General features: G+C 34.5%; 1 protein-coding gene across 1 annotated transcript in view; it reads left to right on the plus strand.

Annotated features, from left to right (window-relative positions):
* Nucleotides 1–10,091: 10,091 nt before the first annotated feature.
* Nucleotides 10,092–15,995, plus strand: part of LOC108780571 (uncharacterized) — a 40,341-nt gene continuing 34,437 nt past the window's right edge. The window contains exon 1 of the mRNA XM_018548327.1: nt 10,092–10,221. Within this exon, the coding sequence (XP_018403829.1) occupies nt 10,092–10,221 (130 nt within the window). The remainder of the gene's footprint in view (nt 10,222–15,995) is intronic.

Raw genomic sequence — 15,995 nt, forward strand, 5'->3', positions numbered from 1 at the left:
TATCATTTTTAGAGAAAAATTAAAAATCATAATAAATTTTCTCTTAAAAAAAATTACGTACACATACAGCGACGTAACTATTTATTAAAAATAAAATTAATAGCATCGCAAAAATGACCGTTGAATAAAAAGACTTCACCGATGAATCTTCTTTTCTTCTCGTGACTCGTACAGACATTCAGAAAAATGGAACATCGCGACGTCTCCGAGAATTCCGCGAGATTTTCAGTTTTCTCTGCGAAAGGGGAAGTCTTGGGAGACTCGCGTAGATCGCGACTTTCGCGGCACCCGCGGTGGCCTCAACCCTTTCCGACATGCGCTATAGGTAACTCATGAAACATGGATCTAGAGTCGCCCTCGAAAAAGTCGTACGAAAGAAGCCGACCGCCTGCCGCGTTGTCGTCGGCGATCATCACCGACAACGGGATTCCCCGCGCCTCTCCACCTGTTATCCGATGTTGCGTCGCGGCAAGAAATCGTTTCCTGGCGCTGGTGAATTCACAGAAATTAACGCACTCGCAAGTGCGTGCTCTGCACGTTCGCGCTAGCCAAGGAAAACGCTATGCCCTTGCATCGATTTTGACGTAACAACAATTTAATTGTTAATTTTATAAATTTAAAAACATATACACTATTATTAATATAACGTACATAGTGATAATAACTTAATATACTTTTAATATATAATAATAATAAATATTACTTATTTTGAAAGAGAGAGAAAGAGAGAGAGAGAGAGAGAGAAAAAACTCTAAAATTTATAAACTTTCAATAATGAGTCTCTACTCTTAGATGATTAAATTATTTCTTCAATGTACTTGCAAACGTATGTCTCATGATACAAATAAATTCTTTTTTTGCACACATTTTACCATCAACACGTATAATTCGCTTTGTTATGTAATATAATATTAGTTAAAATACAAAAGCACATTAAAATCTTTCTATTCATATGGTAATTACGTATGTATATCTTAATGTTAATTATCAATATATGATGGCCGTGATCTGAATATGTATAATATACGATAGATATTGCACTTGCTACTATTAGCGTACAAAAATAGTAACCTTTTAGTACAATTTTATTATATCCTTTGCTTTTAATTAACTGATAAAATTGTGAGAGTCTAATTGATTATTTTAATAAGCTTGAAAATCACCTGCAGTGTTTTTATCGCCCCAGCGCAGCGAGAAAATTTAAATACTGTAAAACGGATTTTATTTTCTTTTTTGTGGGCACACTTTTTTTCTTAAAACGATAAGAAAGCGTTATATTAATTACAATCTCAATTACTTTTAAAAATACTGTCTTTTTTTTTTATAAATAATAAGTTACCGTTTTTAATATGTTTGTTCTATTTAATATTTGTTTGTGATTTATATTTACTTTTTTTCAGAAAATTATGTTCTCAAATGTTCTCAAATGTCAATAAATCGAAAAACAATTAATAATATACAATATATTGTTAATAATAACAATTTTAATTGTGGTGTAAGATATATCGCAGTGATCGTAAAGAATAAAGTAAATATGGATTAAGAGTTATTGTTATTTTTCTCGTCGCATCGTCGGTTTCTGTTTAATGTGCAATTTCTTCAGCAGTTATCCCGTTTATTTAACTCCAGCATAATTACTTCTGGAAGCAACTTGCGTTGTTTATGTAACGCTTTCGCGTTTTTCACGCGTTGACATAAAGAATAAAACAGAATGAACTCTCTTTCTCTCTCTCTCTCTCTCTCTCTTTTTTCTATTCAAAGCGCATAAAATCATCGAGTTGACTTCCAACTATTGCGAGAAGTGTGGGAAATTTCCAATCGAGAATTGGAAATCCAGAACCCCGTTCCGTCGTGGAGCACTGCTCTCTCGCTGAAGTTCTTCATGGAGTCAATAAATTCTCGTTCGGAGCCGCGTGCATGGATCAATGGACATCTACTTCGGCGGAAGACTACGAGATTGCGAAAGTTATTCGTATCTTTGACATTCCGAAAACAACGACCCGGAACATCGAACGGAACCAATTACAGAAGCATTTTTTCTTTGATTGACAAGAATCGATTTTCGAAGCTTCTTAACAACCGAGAATTTAAATTCAATAAATTTCTATAAAACAGTAGCTTTTTTAATTTTCTTAATTAAGGAATAATGATAAGACGTAATTACGAGTGACAATAAGAGAGAGAAAGAGAGACATCATCTTCATAATATAACTTAGGTATAACCCTCTTTAAAAAAAAAACATTATAAGTAAAACTCTATAATATCAAATAAAAACTTAAATAATTGTTTTCTGACATATATGAAAATAAATTGTTGAAAAGTTGATACTATTATAACAGTGGCATAGTGAGAAAAATGTTTCGGGAGGAGCTGTAGAAATCAGTTTTTTAAATGTTCTTTTTTATACTAGTGACACATTTGGTAAGCATAAACAAAAAAAGTTTTCTTTAAAACGAAATAATATAATACATAATACATAATTTATAATATATAATTTATATACATACCGTTACAATGTCGCGTTTTGGATGTTTTACTGACGCTGCATATAAATTGTCATAATTTCTTTATTATTACATTCAAAGATCTAAAACTTTTTAGAAAACTTCTTCAAATATACAATGTAGCATTAATAAAAATTTTTAATTCAAAAATTCGTAACACAACTTTAACGTTTGAAAAAAAGAATTCACTTGAGTCAACAAAATATTATTGAAAATCCGCCGTTTTGTTGTAAAGTGCTTTGAAAATTTCGGAATAGCTCTACAAGTCGCAGAATATGTCAAAGATTATAATGTAAAAATTTAAATAATAAATATTAATATCCGGCTGAAATTTCACGAGTTGAAGTGCTGCCGCTCTCCCAGTACAACTTTTTACGGTTACATCTTACTAGCAGCAGCATTTTTTTTCGTATAATTTATCGAATTTTTGTTTAAATGCCAAATACAAAGAAAAATCAACAAATATATTTTTAATACATAATAAATAATACTTTTGTATAATAATACTATTTTTTATGGTTATATTGTGACATATTGGGATTGAAATCTTAAACTAAATTCAGATTACAATAAATAAAAATAGTTAATACCGCCAATCATACGTTGTAAGTATGCAATTTTTATTCAATTCTGCCTGCCCATTTCTCCGTCTGTTTTTGTCTCCTTTATCTCTGTATATTACTGTCTGGTCGGCCAACTTTAATAGACTATCTCCATATCTTTTATAAACCAATTCTTGGCTCAAATTGAAAATTTTTTGTAATCAATATTTTATCTTACAATATCATTTTCACACAATTCAGTTTCAAAATTATGGAATAAAATTAGCGAATTTTGCAGCTACTCTTTCGTTATTATTAAAATTTCAAGTTTATTAATAAGGAAAATGGCAAAAATTGTCTCTTGCTGTAAATTTATTTTTTGCTACAATATTTTTATCGTAAGAAAAGAATTTGCACTTATATGTACAAATAAATACTAAGCAATTATTTAAATATTTATTGTTTACTATTTATAAATGATATATATACGTAATCCTGCAAGTTTAATACCTTTGAGCATTATTGATCTATTACATTATTAATTATATACTTTTTTACTGGATAAAACAATGAACATGTTTTATAAAAAAATAATAGTGTACACACATACATATATTAAATAGCTTATAAAACAAAAAATTTGTTTTATCTTTTCAATTTTTTTTTTTAGAACACTGGATTTATAGAGTGTATATATACGTCCGTGAAGAATATATGTATTTCAAATTGATCATTAGAGAGCGATAAAAAAGTTTTGAAATAATAGTTCGCGGATACATATATCAAAATTTTGTACAGCTAGTAATTATCAATCGTCGATGTGTCTTTAAAAAGCAATTATAGAAAAATGTGTGAAATCTAATTTTATAAAAAAGTTTAATTCCGTGAGAATAACGTTTTAAGTTTACAAGAAGACTTTCAAAGCACCCTGGGAAGATACTGAAGAAAGACAACGAAGAAGAATAGGATGCTGAAGAGAACATGATAGAGAAAGGGAAGTTAATCATAGTTCTCGATCGAAGCCCGATGAACCTCCATCTCATTACAAAATACTCGATACTCACGGGAGGTCGGCTTTCGTTTGAAACGACTCTATCTTCATGCGAAGCTGAACGACCAGATGGCTACGCGACCATAAATGGATGATGTACGACGTAATGATCTCTTCATTCTCGTTCCGACATCACAATTAGCCTCCTAAATAGATGGGACTGTAAGTCAATGTAAAATAGTGCGAACAAATTTAACGATGCCCGTTTATTTTGAACAGAAGTTTTCGAAAATATAGAATTAAATTTGTATTATGTAAATTCACACAGATATCTAAAAAAATACAATAGCTATGAGTTCATAATAATTACATAAAAATAAATATAGAAGATAATAAAAATACGTATAAATTATATTTTAAAATTTTTCTAAAATTGACATATTAAATTTTATATTCAATATAAATTATTATATGAATTGTAAAGATTTTATATTAATATTATAATACATATAAATATAAATGCTGTCGAACTTCGTAATGCATAATACATCTTAAATTTAGATAATATTCGCTATTTTATATTTTTCATATTTTTATTTTATGTTTCTTAGATAATATTGTCAACTATTAATTAAAAAAGAATCTTATTACTGCTCGATTTAGACCGTTTTTTTTTATACTTTGCATTGCAAAATACGAGCAAAATCTAATTATTCGTTATTTTGTTTGTTGATCGATGTCAATGTAGCGCAATGGAAAATCTGAAAAAAAAAAAAAAAAAAAGGAGATCAATATCATGACATTCTCGTTCTCATATATAAAAGTACTCTGTTTCGCTGTTGTCGCGCGAGCAGATCGCTCTTGCTACTCCCAAGTCTACAGGTGAGTCCATATCTTTTTTTTTTTGTTATTAAGCCCCATGAGAGGCCTCGTGCGTTCGAGACTCTTCTTCCCCAGATTTGTCGAGTAAGATGGATAGACTTGTCCACAGCACGCTTTTCTCCTGCGCCACGGTCTCAACCTCTTTCATTGGTCATCCCACATGCGAGTACTCTCGCTTCACATTTGTTCGTACTTCGCGACTCTAATATTTGCCCATCTGTGAAAGATTTTTTTCTTTGCTACGTTTTTGTGGAATAAGTTTCTTCTAACTGAAACAGAACGAGAGTGATGTCGAAGCTTCCAGATAAGTTCCTTTTTCGTATAAAACAAATACATTTTCTAATTCTTCTTTAGGATGAAACATTATTTAAAACAAACGCGTAATTTATTATTAATCAGAAGTAAAATGAGACATCAAATAAATCGTCTAGAACTGAATGTAAATATAAAAAAAAAAGTTAAATAACTATTTCTTATATATAAATAAAGAACAATTAGGTATAAGTTTCTAGTTTTAACAACATATTATTTGAGTTGCAATATTAAAAAAATAAATATTTTTACTAATTTTTTTTTTTAGACCCCATTTATATTTCTACCTTTGACCGTCAACCACCAGTTGCCCGTTTCTACCGATTCGCTCTGCTAGCAATGATCTGTTTTGGTCCAGCGAGTAACCGAAAAGCCACACAGAACCGATTCTAGTTAATGCATTTTATTCACAATATCCGCACAATAGCTTTTCCTGGCGCGCGAGGAAAAGGCAGTGGCGCGGCATTTCGACGCATTGTGCCATCCATTATCGAAAATTTGTGAAAATGCGTACTGCCGTTCATCGAAAAAGTATATCCGCACCGCGATGGTCTCAGCTGCGTCCAAACTGCTTTCAACGAGAATCAATATTTCGCGAATGCCTCGCGAAAGGTTTTACGGCTGACAGTGCGGCCTTTTCAACGCAATGTAGTTTGTCGTATTCCAGCTAAAAGGGAAAAGTCGAATACACTTACAATCGAACGAAAGCTAAAGCCTGTATTGCGACATCTATTATAGCAAAATTTTCAAAAAATACAATCAACATGTTACAGCCAACAAGAAAATGATACAGGTTAAGAATATAAAGTTGTTTAGAAAAAAGAAGAAAATTGCATATTTAAAATTAATTACAGTAGTATTAAACATAAACTTACTACAATAAAAACTAATCACAAATTGTTTGTTTTAAGTTTCAAGTCAAGAAGTAGCGTATAGATATTAATTTTGTTATAATATATTATATTATACAATAGACTTCTAAGAACTATTGTTATTTTGCATTATTCTTTAATTCTTGTTCTTTTCTATTATATAAATTCAATATGTATAGACCCATATAATACGAAATTCGAAAAATTTCTGTTTGTGTTATTTTTCTTCGGACATGCGGTATAATTATACATTTAATTAGGGTAACTCCGGTATATCATATACGCCGCACCAAACAAAAACTTAATTTATTAATTTGTCAAGTATTAATTTTAAAGTAAACAAACTATATCAATAAAAACTTTATATTGTCTACTACTACGAAAAAAATATTAGAAATCCAAAATACTTATTTTTCGTACTAAAAAATGAAACTTTTTGAAACCTTTGCATTTTTGCCGTATATCTCAAGGGGGTTATGCGGCTATTCTTAAGAGGGGTGGGGAGATATGTACAATTCGCGAAAAATTTACAAATTCTTATAAATAAGACGTAAAATGGTACAATAACTTACAAAATGTATTTGCAACGTTTTATTAAGGAATAAGAATGATAAAATATATATACGAAGTAATAAATAATAATTACAATCTTCCTACATATATTACAAGTGTTATGACACGAGGTGTCTTTTTCACGTAACACAGTTTATTACAGTTAGTGCACTGAATCCAATCTGCGCACTTTGTATGCTTTGGACATAAATCCCGCCAGCTAAAAATGCCGTAAATATCCTAAATAGGTGGGATATACAAGACAATAAACTAAACCAAGAATGCAAGAGCAAAGCATACTTGTATTTTGCTATACAACATGCTTTACTATTCCTCTACACTTGTGTATCATGAAATAACCACTAAGTCTTTTACGCATCCTACAATAATCGTTTTATGTAAATTATTTATAATTTATGATGACGTTATACTTATTACAGTAACAAATCGATACAACTCACAATAAATTTCATTAATAAATACTAACAATAAAAACCTGAAATCATAACATAATACTAATATAACATAAAGGCATGTAACAGAGTAGTTACATACCGGAAAATGATTGCCACTCCTTCTATTTTTTCTGACTTCTGCGCCGTATTTGCCAGAGAGTTACCCTAAGTAAGCAAAATAAAAACTATTCTGTGTATTATATTTTCACCCTTATTGATATCCCTTACTTTTCATAATATATAATATTGATACATTAATGTTATTAAATATAACATTGTGTATTAATATTATGTTATACAATATATTACAATACATCATTGATAATTTTGTTTATTTTACTTGTTTGGAAAATTATTATATTATTCTATTTAATGGCTTCAATTATTTCATCTCTCTTGGTTTTATACAAGAGCAAACGCTCCATGTTTTCTTACACAATCCTAATAGTTTTAATTGCTACAATGGCGTAATTGCGAGGAAGAAATATCGCGTCATGTTCAGCGAGAGAAGAAGGAATGCTTATACAAATTAAGTAGTGGGAAATGAGTCCGAGATCCTTGCACAGAAAGAACAGCCGGCTTTGCGAGCATAGCACCGACTACACTGCAGAGAAATGGGAAGAAACGCCCGGGAAATAAGTGATGAAGGCTGCATCTCGGTTTGCGTTCGCGCCGTGATTGTCGCGGGAAGACAAAGCGAAGAAAAGCAGAAGCAGAGGGGAGAGAACCGACGAAGGGAAAGGGTTTTCCCTCCCTTGTATCTTCGCAGTGAGATTTCAATAAGTTCGCGGGAGAAAATCAGCTACACGACGCTGCGGGAGGAGGTACGGGAAGGCTGTGTGTAAATCGTACGAGGGGATGAAATAACTCGGGGGCTTGTTTTCGTCCGAGAGAAAGAGAGAGAATAACGAGGCTATTTAGAGCCGGAATAAAATCACCGCGTGTCGTCCGCACGTGCGCGAGCGAGCGAAGCACCGCGGCACGAATGGACCACGATCTTGGAGATGTTTGCACGCGAGGAATTACCGGCGCTATTCCGCACGGAGAGAAAGATGCCGGATAAATGGAGGTGGCAAAGTTTAAGCGTGTGGGAACACGGTGCGGCGAACGCTAAGAAACAACACGGCGGAGGTAGGTTAAGCGAAGGAGCCGGAACAAAAGGCCAACGTGCGAGGGAATGCTAGAGTGTCAAAAATACTCGCGTATTCGTCGCCTTTCAATTTCCTCGAATTATTAATTAACCGCAGTTCTTTCTGAGAAGAGATATTTTCCGCGAAAAGTGACGGTAAGGTGTTAACTCTTGTTGTTACTTATATAGCCATCTTCTATTTTTTGTAATGATTAAGATAAAATTATACACGTTCTATGTAGGAGATTTGTTAGGTATTTTACATCGTTATTTTCGACAAAAATACATCAAATGAATTTGAGCAAATTGCAAAAGTGATTAAGAAGGTATTAATTTAATTTGTAAATTTTTTTATTTCCGCATTTCTCTTGAAAGATACATAACATATGATAATGCAGTTTATATTTTAATTATAATAATATATGTTTATGATCGAGAATTTATTTCAATCACAACATCATTTATATATAAGGAAAAACTAAGTATTGCACATGTTAACTTCAGACATAATATTTTTACATGCAACATAAATTAGAATAAAATTATTTGCTACTTTAAAACACTGTATAGTTATTATATTTACAAATTAAGTTATTTTTAACAGGAAATAATAAAATTGTGCATTCTCTGCAAAATTCCACTTGTCGCCCAGAGAAAGTTTGCTAATTACTCGTAAGACCCTTTAATCGTGATAAAAGTAGCCGTCAAGGCGACGCTGTACAGAAGCTCTCGAGATTTGAAATCTTTCTGTTGCACTTTTAAGAAAAAACGTCGGTAGTAGAGCCATCTACGTGGTACAAAGAAAATTGTCCGAGAATAAAAGGAAGAATTATAACGACTCGATTACACAATAAATAATTATGATATACAATCTATCAAATATTAAACAATTTAAAACTTTAGAGAGAAAAAAGTAAAGCTCTATGAGAGCTTTATATGAACATAATATACATTTCTATGATTCTTTATCTGTTGATTAATTTTCCCACTTAGAATCAAACCATGTTAATTTCACTTAAAAAACGTTCAAAAGGCGGGTATTATCCAATCACGATTATTTTATCATTGAAAACTAAACCTTTTTACAAGTGCTCGCTAATTAACAGTTAGTGTAAGTCGAATATCAAGTAAAAAAAAAAAAAAAAAAAAAAAAAGAAGAAGAAGAAGGAAGTAAACGAGGCGAGGAATAAGAGACGGAGGTGGAAAAGATGATGAAGAAAGAGGGGAAGGAGATGAGTGGTAGTAGGAGAGAAAGATGAGGAGGAAGAAGACAGTACGGAAGAAGAGGAGAAAGACGACGGAAGAGAGAGTCCAGGCGAGAGGTAAAAGAGAGGCGTGCGTGCGAGAAGTGAGATGAGTGGCGAGGGGGTGGAAGGGGCCCGAGGTGGTCCGAGTTGGGTAAGGTGAGGGGGCTCCTACGGGTAAGTACCACTCACTTCATTGACTCGTGCGTACGCCCGCACGTCTATCAGTCCATCCTCACTCACTCGATCCTCACTTTACTCGCCCGCCTCGCTCGCCGCGGACACTAGCGGCCGTGAGTACTCGGTACACATATACACTTGAAATCTCGCCTGACCTGCCCGGTCGCCGCCGCCGCGCCGCGCCGACTTTAAGAGAGTTCCCCGAGGTCGCAGGCAGCGGCGCGCGGTGCCAACCAGCGCGCGTGACCTCTCCTGGAACTGGAAGGTCATCACTCGTCTCTCACGGCCCGGTATCGGGCTCTTGATTTATATCGATTGTTTCGATCCCCCTTCGGCGCCGTAGGGCCTTGCCTCGACGACGATCCAGTGCCTGGAGAACCCCGCAGTACCGGACGAACGGAGCTCGGTCGGCGCCGGGACCAAGAGGATGACCTTGGCGCGGATCGCTAGGATCTCGGTGGTCCTCGTGTCGCCACTGCTGCTGCTGCTGCTGCTGTTAATGCTGCTCATCGTGCACGGATCGTGGGCGCAAGCTTATCCACGCGAAATCAAGCCAGGTGAGCGCTATGAGCTGATGGAGATATGCTTTTAACATATTAAGAGCCGTTAGCATCTCTATCCATCACGATTTTTCTTACTTTCTGATCATGTTTAGAATCACGAATCTTTAATAAAAAATATCCATTCTGAAGATTTAATTTAAATATCATGTATGTTTAAATTGAATCTTATAAATAAATATTCTTATCCACAGTCTGAGATTAAATTATACAATAATAAATAAAAAATGATATTATATATTTGAATTATATAATAAATTTTTAAACATATAAAATAAATTTTTTTACGTTTCATATTAAGTTCAGTTTTAGTTCTGAAACGTAAATAATATAGTTTCATAAAAATTACTGTAACATTATTGATATCAATATTTTATCAAAAATATCATACTTCACGGATAAACATATTAAAAATTTTTATATATTTTTCGAACATCTTTAATCATAATGTAATTTATATAGCGGCAATTAAATTATTTGTCTTACAAATTGTGCAAGTACATTATATACATTGTACATATACTTAAGAGTGTAACAAATGTGCATTACACCTTTATTTTCGTCGATCGTTAGTCTATAAGTATCATAATACTCCTGTATAGGTATAATTATATTTGAAAAGACCGTGAGTCTCCAGCGATATTTCTTCCCATGTGTCGTGAGAGCAGTCTATCTTAAGGACCATTGTTTCCGATCGAGAGATCTATAGATCGTCTCTTGCGTAACTATAGGGCCAGGGTTAATGCACGATGAGTGAAGCGCAGTTTCTATCAAATTGCAGTCGATTATGAATACTATTTTTTTTATTCGATTAAAAAGCAATGCTTTTTAAAAGAATAATTAAAAAAAACAATCTATTTTTTTATACATATAATAATATTACATAATAGTTATATAATTATTATTATATAATAATATTAATTAAATTTGTGTTCATCTATTCAATATTTTAATAGTAATTTATAATATAATAATATGCTTTACCTGTGTTTTAAAATAAGTAATGCATAATTATATATTTATTAATTATTATTCTTGCAAAAAATATAAAAATTCAATATTTTCATATCGCGCGCGTATTAAAAATATTAAAATACACATACATGCACGCATATTTGAAATACTTAAAGAGTGCACATTTCGCCCGATTTAATTACGTCCTTCACTTACTTTTAAAGTAAAAACGTTTGAATTTACGCGACGTTCATTTTCGCCACGCGGCTTTGATTAATCGCATCGTCAGTGAGTGGACGGATTTTCCTGAATTCCCACCGGTTGCGACCGTCCGGCCAGATTTCCATCCTTGTTCGGCTTTTTCCCGTCTTACATCTATTATCTCACGTCACTTTAGCGGTCTCGGGACTCGTTCCCTTTCTCTTTAGGAGTCGACCTTCCGATAAAAAAAAGCGACCAATCGCATGCAACCTTCTATACAGCAACATTACAACTTTCGCATTACTTAATTAGACACGACAGAGAACTTCATTTTTTACCACAAAAATTGTATAGGAATTAAATCACTAAAGTAATATGTTACTAGAAATAAATAAAAACCTTATTATTATGACAATTTTTAATTTGTTAAACATTGAAATGTTCAACTCTTTATTGTCGTACAGATGTTTGTAATTGGTTCCTTGGCGTCATATTTTGTTATTTAATTTGTTATAATCTATAATGTGTGTAATTCTAAGTAAATTTTACAATTTATACATTTTTCAGTAGAATAAAGAAATACTTTTTAATAAAAGTTTTCAAGTTGACAGATTTTTCCACAATTTACAATACATCATATAAAGTTTTAAATTATACCTACATAGAATTCAACATATACGTATAATACAATAGTTCATTCAGACAATGCCAAATTGTAAAATTTTCAAAATAGTCTTAATTTATGCAATACAAAAAGAGAAAAAAAAAATAAATATCACTTTTCGCGTAGAGTGTACTTGTGTACTTATAACCATACAAATTATTATTTGTAATTTATCGCGATAAAGAATCGTTATTTTAATTTTTTCTATTAATAAGGACTATTTGAGATTTCTCCTTTAAGTGCTTGCCTATCATTTGCTTTTTACATTCTGGTATTTATTATGTCGCTTATTTATACTGCCGTGGTTATAAGATTGACGTTCTTTCTATCCAATCTCCTTGTCTTTCTTTCTCTTATTTCTCAGATCATCTAAGTGATTCTTTTTTCCACAACCCACACTCATCTTATGCCGAATAGATTTTACACGGACGTCCAAGCTTGACTGACTCTATATATCATCCCCCTTAGAAAATTCCGCGCCCTCCTCCGACGTGACCTCGTACCAGGTTCTTGATATCTCGCGCAAGGAGTCTCTTGGCAAGGTGAAATAGTATTGATACAATGCCATTACTGAGCCGTGCCAAAACGTGTCTGGCTCATCTTGCGCCATGACGGAGGAGAATCATAAGCGATCCTTAGTGCTGCGAGCGCTTGCAGTCTGCCATCCCGATGAAAATCGTTCGTCAGACTGCGCAGCGTAAAACGCAATCCCGTATACGTGCGTCAGTCTTGTTACGTGTGCGCGCTCTTTACCATATAAATCTTGTATACGTTTTATTTACTGATCTGCAGAAATACAGCAAGTAATTATATAATGAATTATATGAAGCTGTTACGTTATTTGTTAGAACTCGATGGCGGGTCAGCAAATATTTCCTCGATCATATTTTTCGCGTGTAAATAAAATCGCATTTAATGTATTCCTCTATGCGCGCGCATTTCATGGTTTCCCACCCGCGTATTGTTTCTCTTGTTTGATTTTAATGAAAAAACATCCTGTAATTTTCCCGGAATATGTATACATTATAGATACGTCGTGATAAAATCCAATAGCAATACGATGTGCAAATAATCAAGGAACAGATGTACTTTGATGAAAAATAAATAAAAAAGTATTTTCGCGACGAACGAATGCTTTAATACGTTATTAGATCGCAAATTCCGATATCAAAGTAGCACAACAATCTGACACGAGTACGCGCTGTTGATAATAGCAGCTACTATTATCCAACACCAAGAAATATGGCGCCGTAAGTATCAATAGGCAGCAATGACGGAAGCCACAATCTTAGTACGGCGATCTATCACCCGGCGAGAACTATGTGAACTACCGAACGTCACGCTCGTTTCGATCATCAGTTAAAGAATGATAAATCTCTCGACGCGTCGACGAGGGAGGACCATCGCGAGAGCGTGGTGAACGGAACTCGATCCGGCAACTCGCTCGACACCCGCGAGCCTGTCAATAATCGATCATAGCGTGCTGCGGCATGTTGCCATTTGTCACGTATACTGACTCCAAGACAACTCGAATTGGCGGGTAGGCCCGCGTCTCTCTCTCTCAGTTCTCCCTCTTTCCTCTCCTGAAAAAGTAGAAATATAGAGAGACGCGACCGTTCCACTTGTCGTTGTCATTGTTAAATTACGTCCCGCTGACGCCGGCGTTTCCGCGCAACTTCCGGCTGCCGGCGCCGGCACTTCGATATGAGAACCGCCTCAGTTTATTGGACGTCGCATATGCGGCCAAACACAGCTGCTCTAATACCGTTCGTATCTCTTCCTTCCTTCCCCCTCTCTCACTCTTCTTCTCTCGTAGTTCCAAAGTGGATACGTTGCTGTCGTGCTCGATGAAGTTGCTGGTCGGAAATGCGAACGGATGGATTCACGTCGTCGGTTATTACACATCGCATTCGCGCGACCATTGGAGGAAAAAAAGAGAGCCGACTGCGTTACACATGGATTGCAGACGAAATTAACTTTTGTTTCCTGAAAAGGAGAGCACTGATGGTCTGATACATTAAAAATGTATACGATATATGCAAAAGGATATCACGTTCTCTTGTAACAATTTCTGAAAAATATTTCTTCGCGTTTGTCCGTAAATACGCGTCTGCAAAACATACATACACATATTTAACTTTTCGGTGCAGTTTAGTTTTGTCACGTATGCGCAACACATACTGGATGTGTGTAGAAAGATTGCATAAAAATGAAGGTATAACAATGTTTTTTTTTTTTTTATTAAAACGCTGAACACAAAGAAATATAATCAACGATAAAATATAATTAAGTTAATATCATATTATTAACGACAACATCAAATGCATGTATTGTTATTAATGAAGAAGCTAAATAAAGTAAAAAGGAAATTCGGATACGGCCATTCTGCGAATGGCATCGGACAGCTTAATGGAACTTTAATCTTATCACAAAAAGAGGCTCTGTCTCACATTATAATGGCCAGAAAAATCTTACGGGAATGCCTATGGCGGAAGCGAAAGAAGCGCGACTCGCAAATAATTCTATTCGCCTTGAGGCTTTCAATCTCACCGCGCGGGTATACGCATTTACACAGCTCCGTGCAAAGTGCATCGGCACTGGGAAATAGCATAGCGTATCAAAGGGGCTTCACAATTTCCCTTGTGTTTAATCCGACGCAACAGTAATTACACCACCGCCGATGCGACGCCGCGCGAACCGTAGATACATAAATAACGGAAAACATTAAGATAAATAACGTTTCGATCACGGCGGCGACGCGCAACTGTGATTGCGTGATAAATTACTCATAGCCACTGGCTGTTACGGTCGCGATGGCGAATGAATCCGTGGCAACGAAGTTTCAGTAAAATAATAGCGATTCAGTTATCCGGCCTTTGTTTATTATCCTCTCGAGTTTATCTCGTTTCTTGAAAACGAGATAAACGTCGCCGCTTAATAACCGCGTCGTGAAACGACAAATCTCATACAGCACGAAAGCTTACAGCAACATTACTGCGATGTTTGCAATGTTGCATGCAGTATTGCTGGAATAATCCGTGCGTATGGAATCTCACTTTATGATGATTTAATTAAGCAATATCTGAAAAAAAAAATTTAATCCAAAAAATTCCATCTCCAGAGGGGTATTCTATTTTCAATCTTCTTATACGATATTATGTCTAAAAAGAGTATTTAAAAAATATTAAACTGATATAAGTGATTGAGTGTATCATTTATATTTTTTTGAGATTATTTATTTATGTAATATATTGTGTACCAATACATTTATAATGATGAGAACAATTTCAAATAAATGCTTACAAATTAAGAGCGCCTGAAAGAATCTTAATTCGTTGTAAGCTCGCTCGCATCTCGATATTAATAACTCGAAAATGATTGATGCCTCCGTGTACGCTTCCGTTACAGAAAAATCAACTCCAATATCGTCAAAGAATCCATCTTGAAAGATTGATGCGCGTTGAGCCGCGCCGTGTATTTTTCTCGATCCGCCTTTACGCGCAATTCTCCACGAAAGTCTCGCGCCATTGGCAACGTCGTCGATCGCGACACACGTTCGCCATAAACCCGAGCAATTTTCTCGTGCCGCGGTCACCCGGTATGCGCTCGATGTCTACCCTAATTACCCGTACCAAGAAAACATAATAATGCCACGGATCGGTTTGGAAAAACTAGTATAAAATATCTATCGTCTCGTGTGTCTGTCGTATCTCCCGGCGAGTGCCTAGGGGGTCGACAGACGAGTCTGTCATCTATGGGCGAACTGAATGAGACGGATTATTATTGCCGAAAAAAATTTGTATAAGATCCTTTGCGTACGCCTATATTTCACGGTATGAGAACAAAAGTGACGTCACAATTTAAATCGTTACTCTTAAGGTTGCTTGAATTATTATAATTTTAGAGATTTTTAATATATAATAAATCAATGTGATCAAATACTATACTTAAG

This window comes from Cyphomyrmex costatus, unplaced genomic scaffold (assembly GCF_001594065.2).
Source record: "Cyphomyrmex costatus isolate MS0001 unplaced genomic scaffold, Ccosl1.0 scaffold72, whole genome shotgun sequence".
Lineage (NCBI taxonomy): Eukaryota > Metazoa > Arthropoda > Insecta > Hymenoptera > Formicidae > Cyphomyrmex > Cyphomyrmex costatus.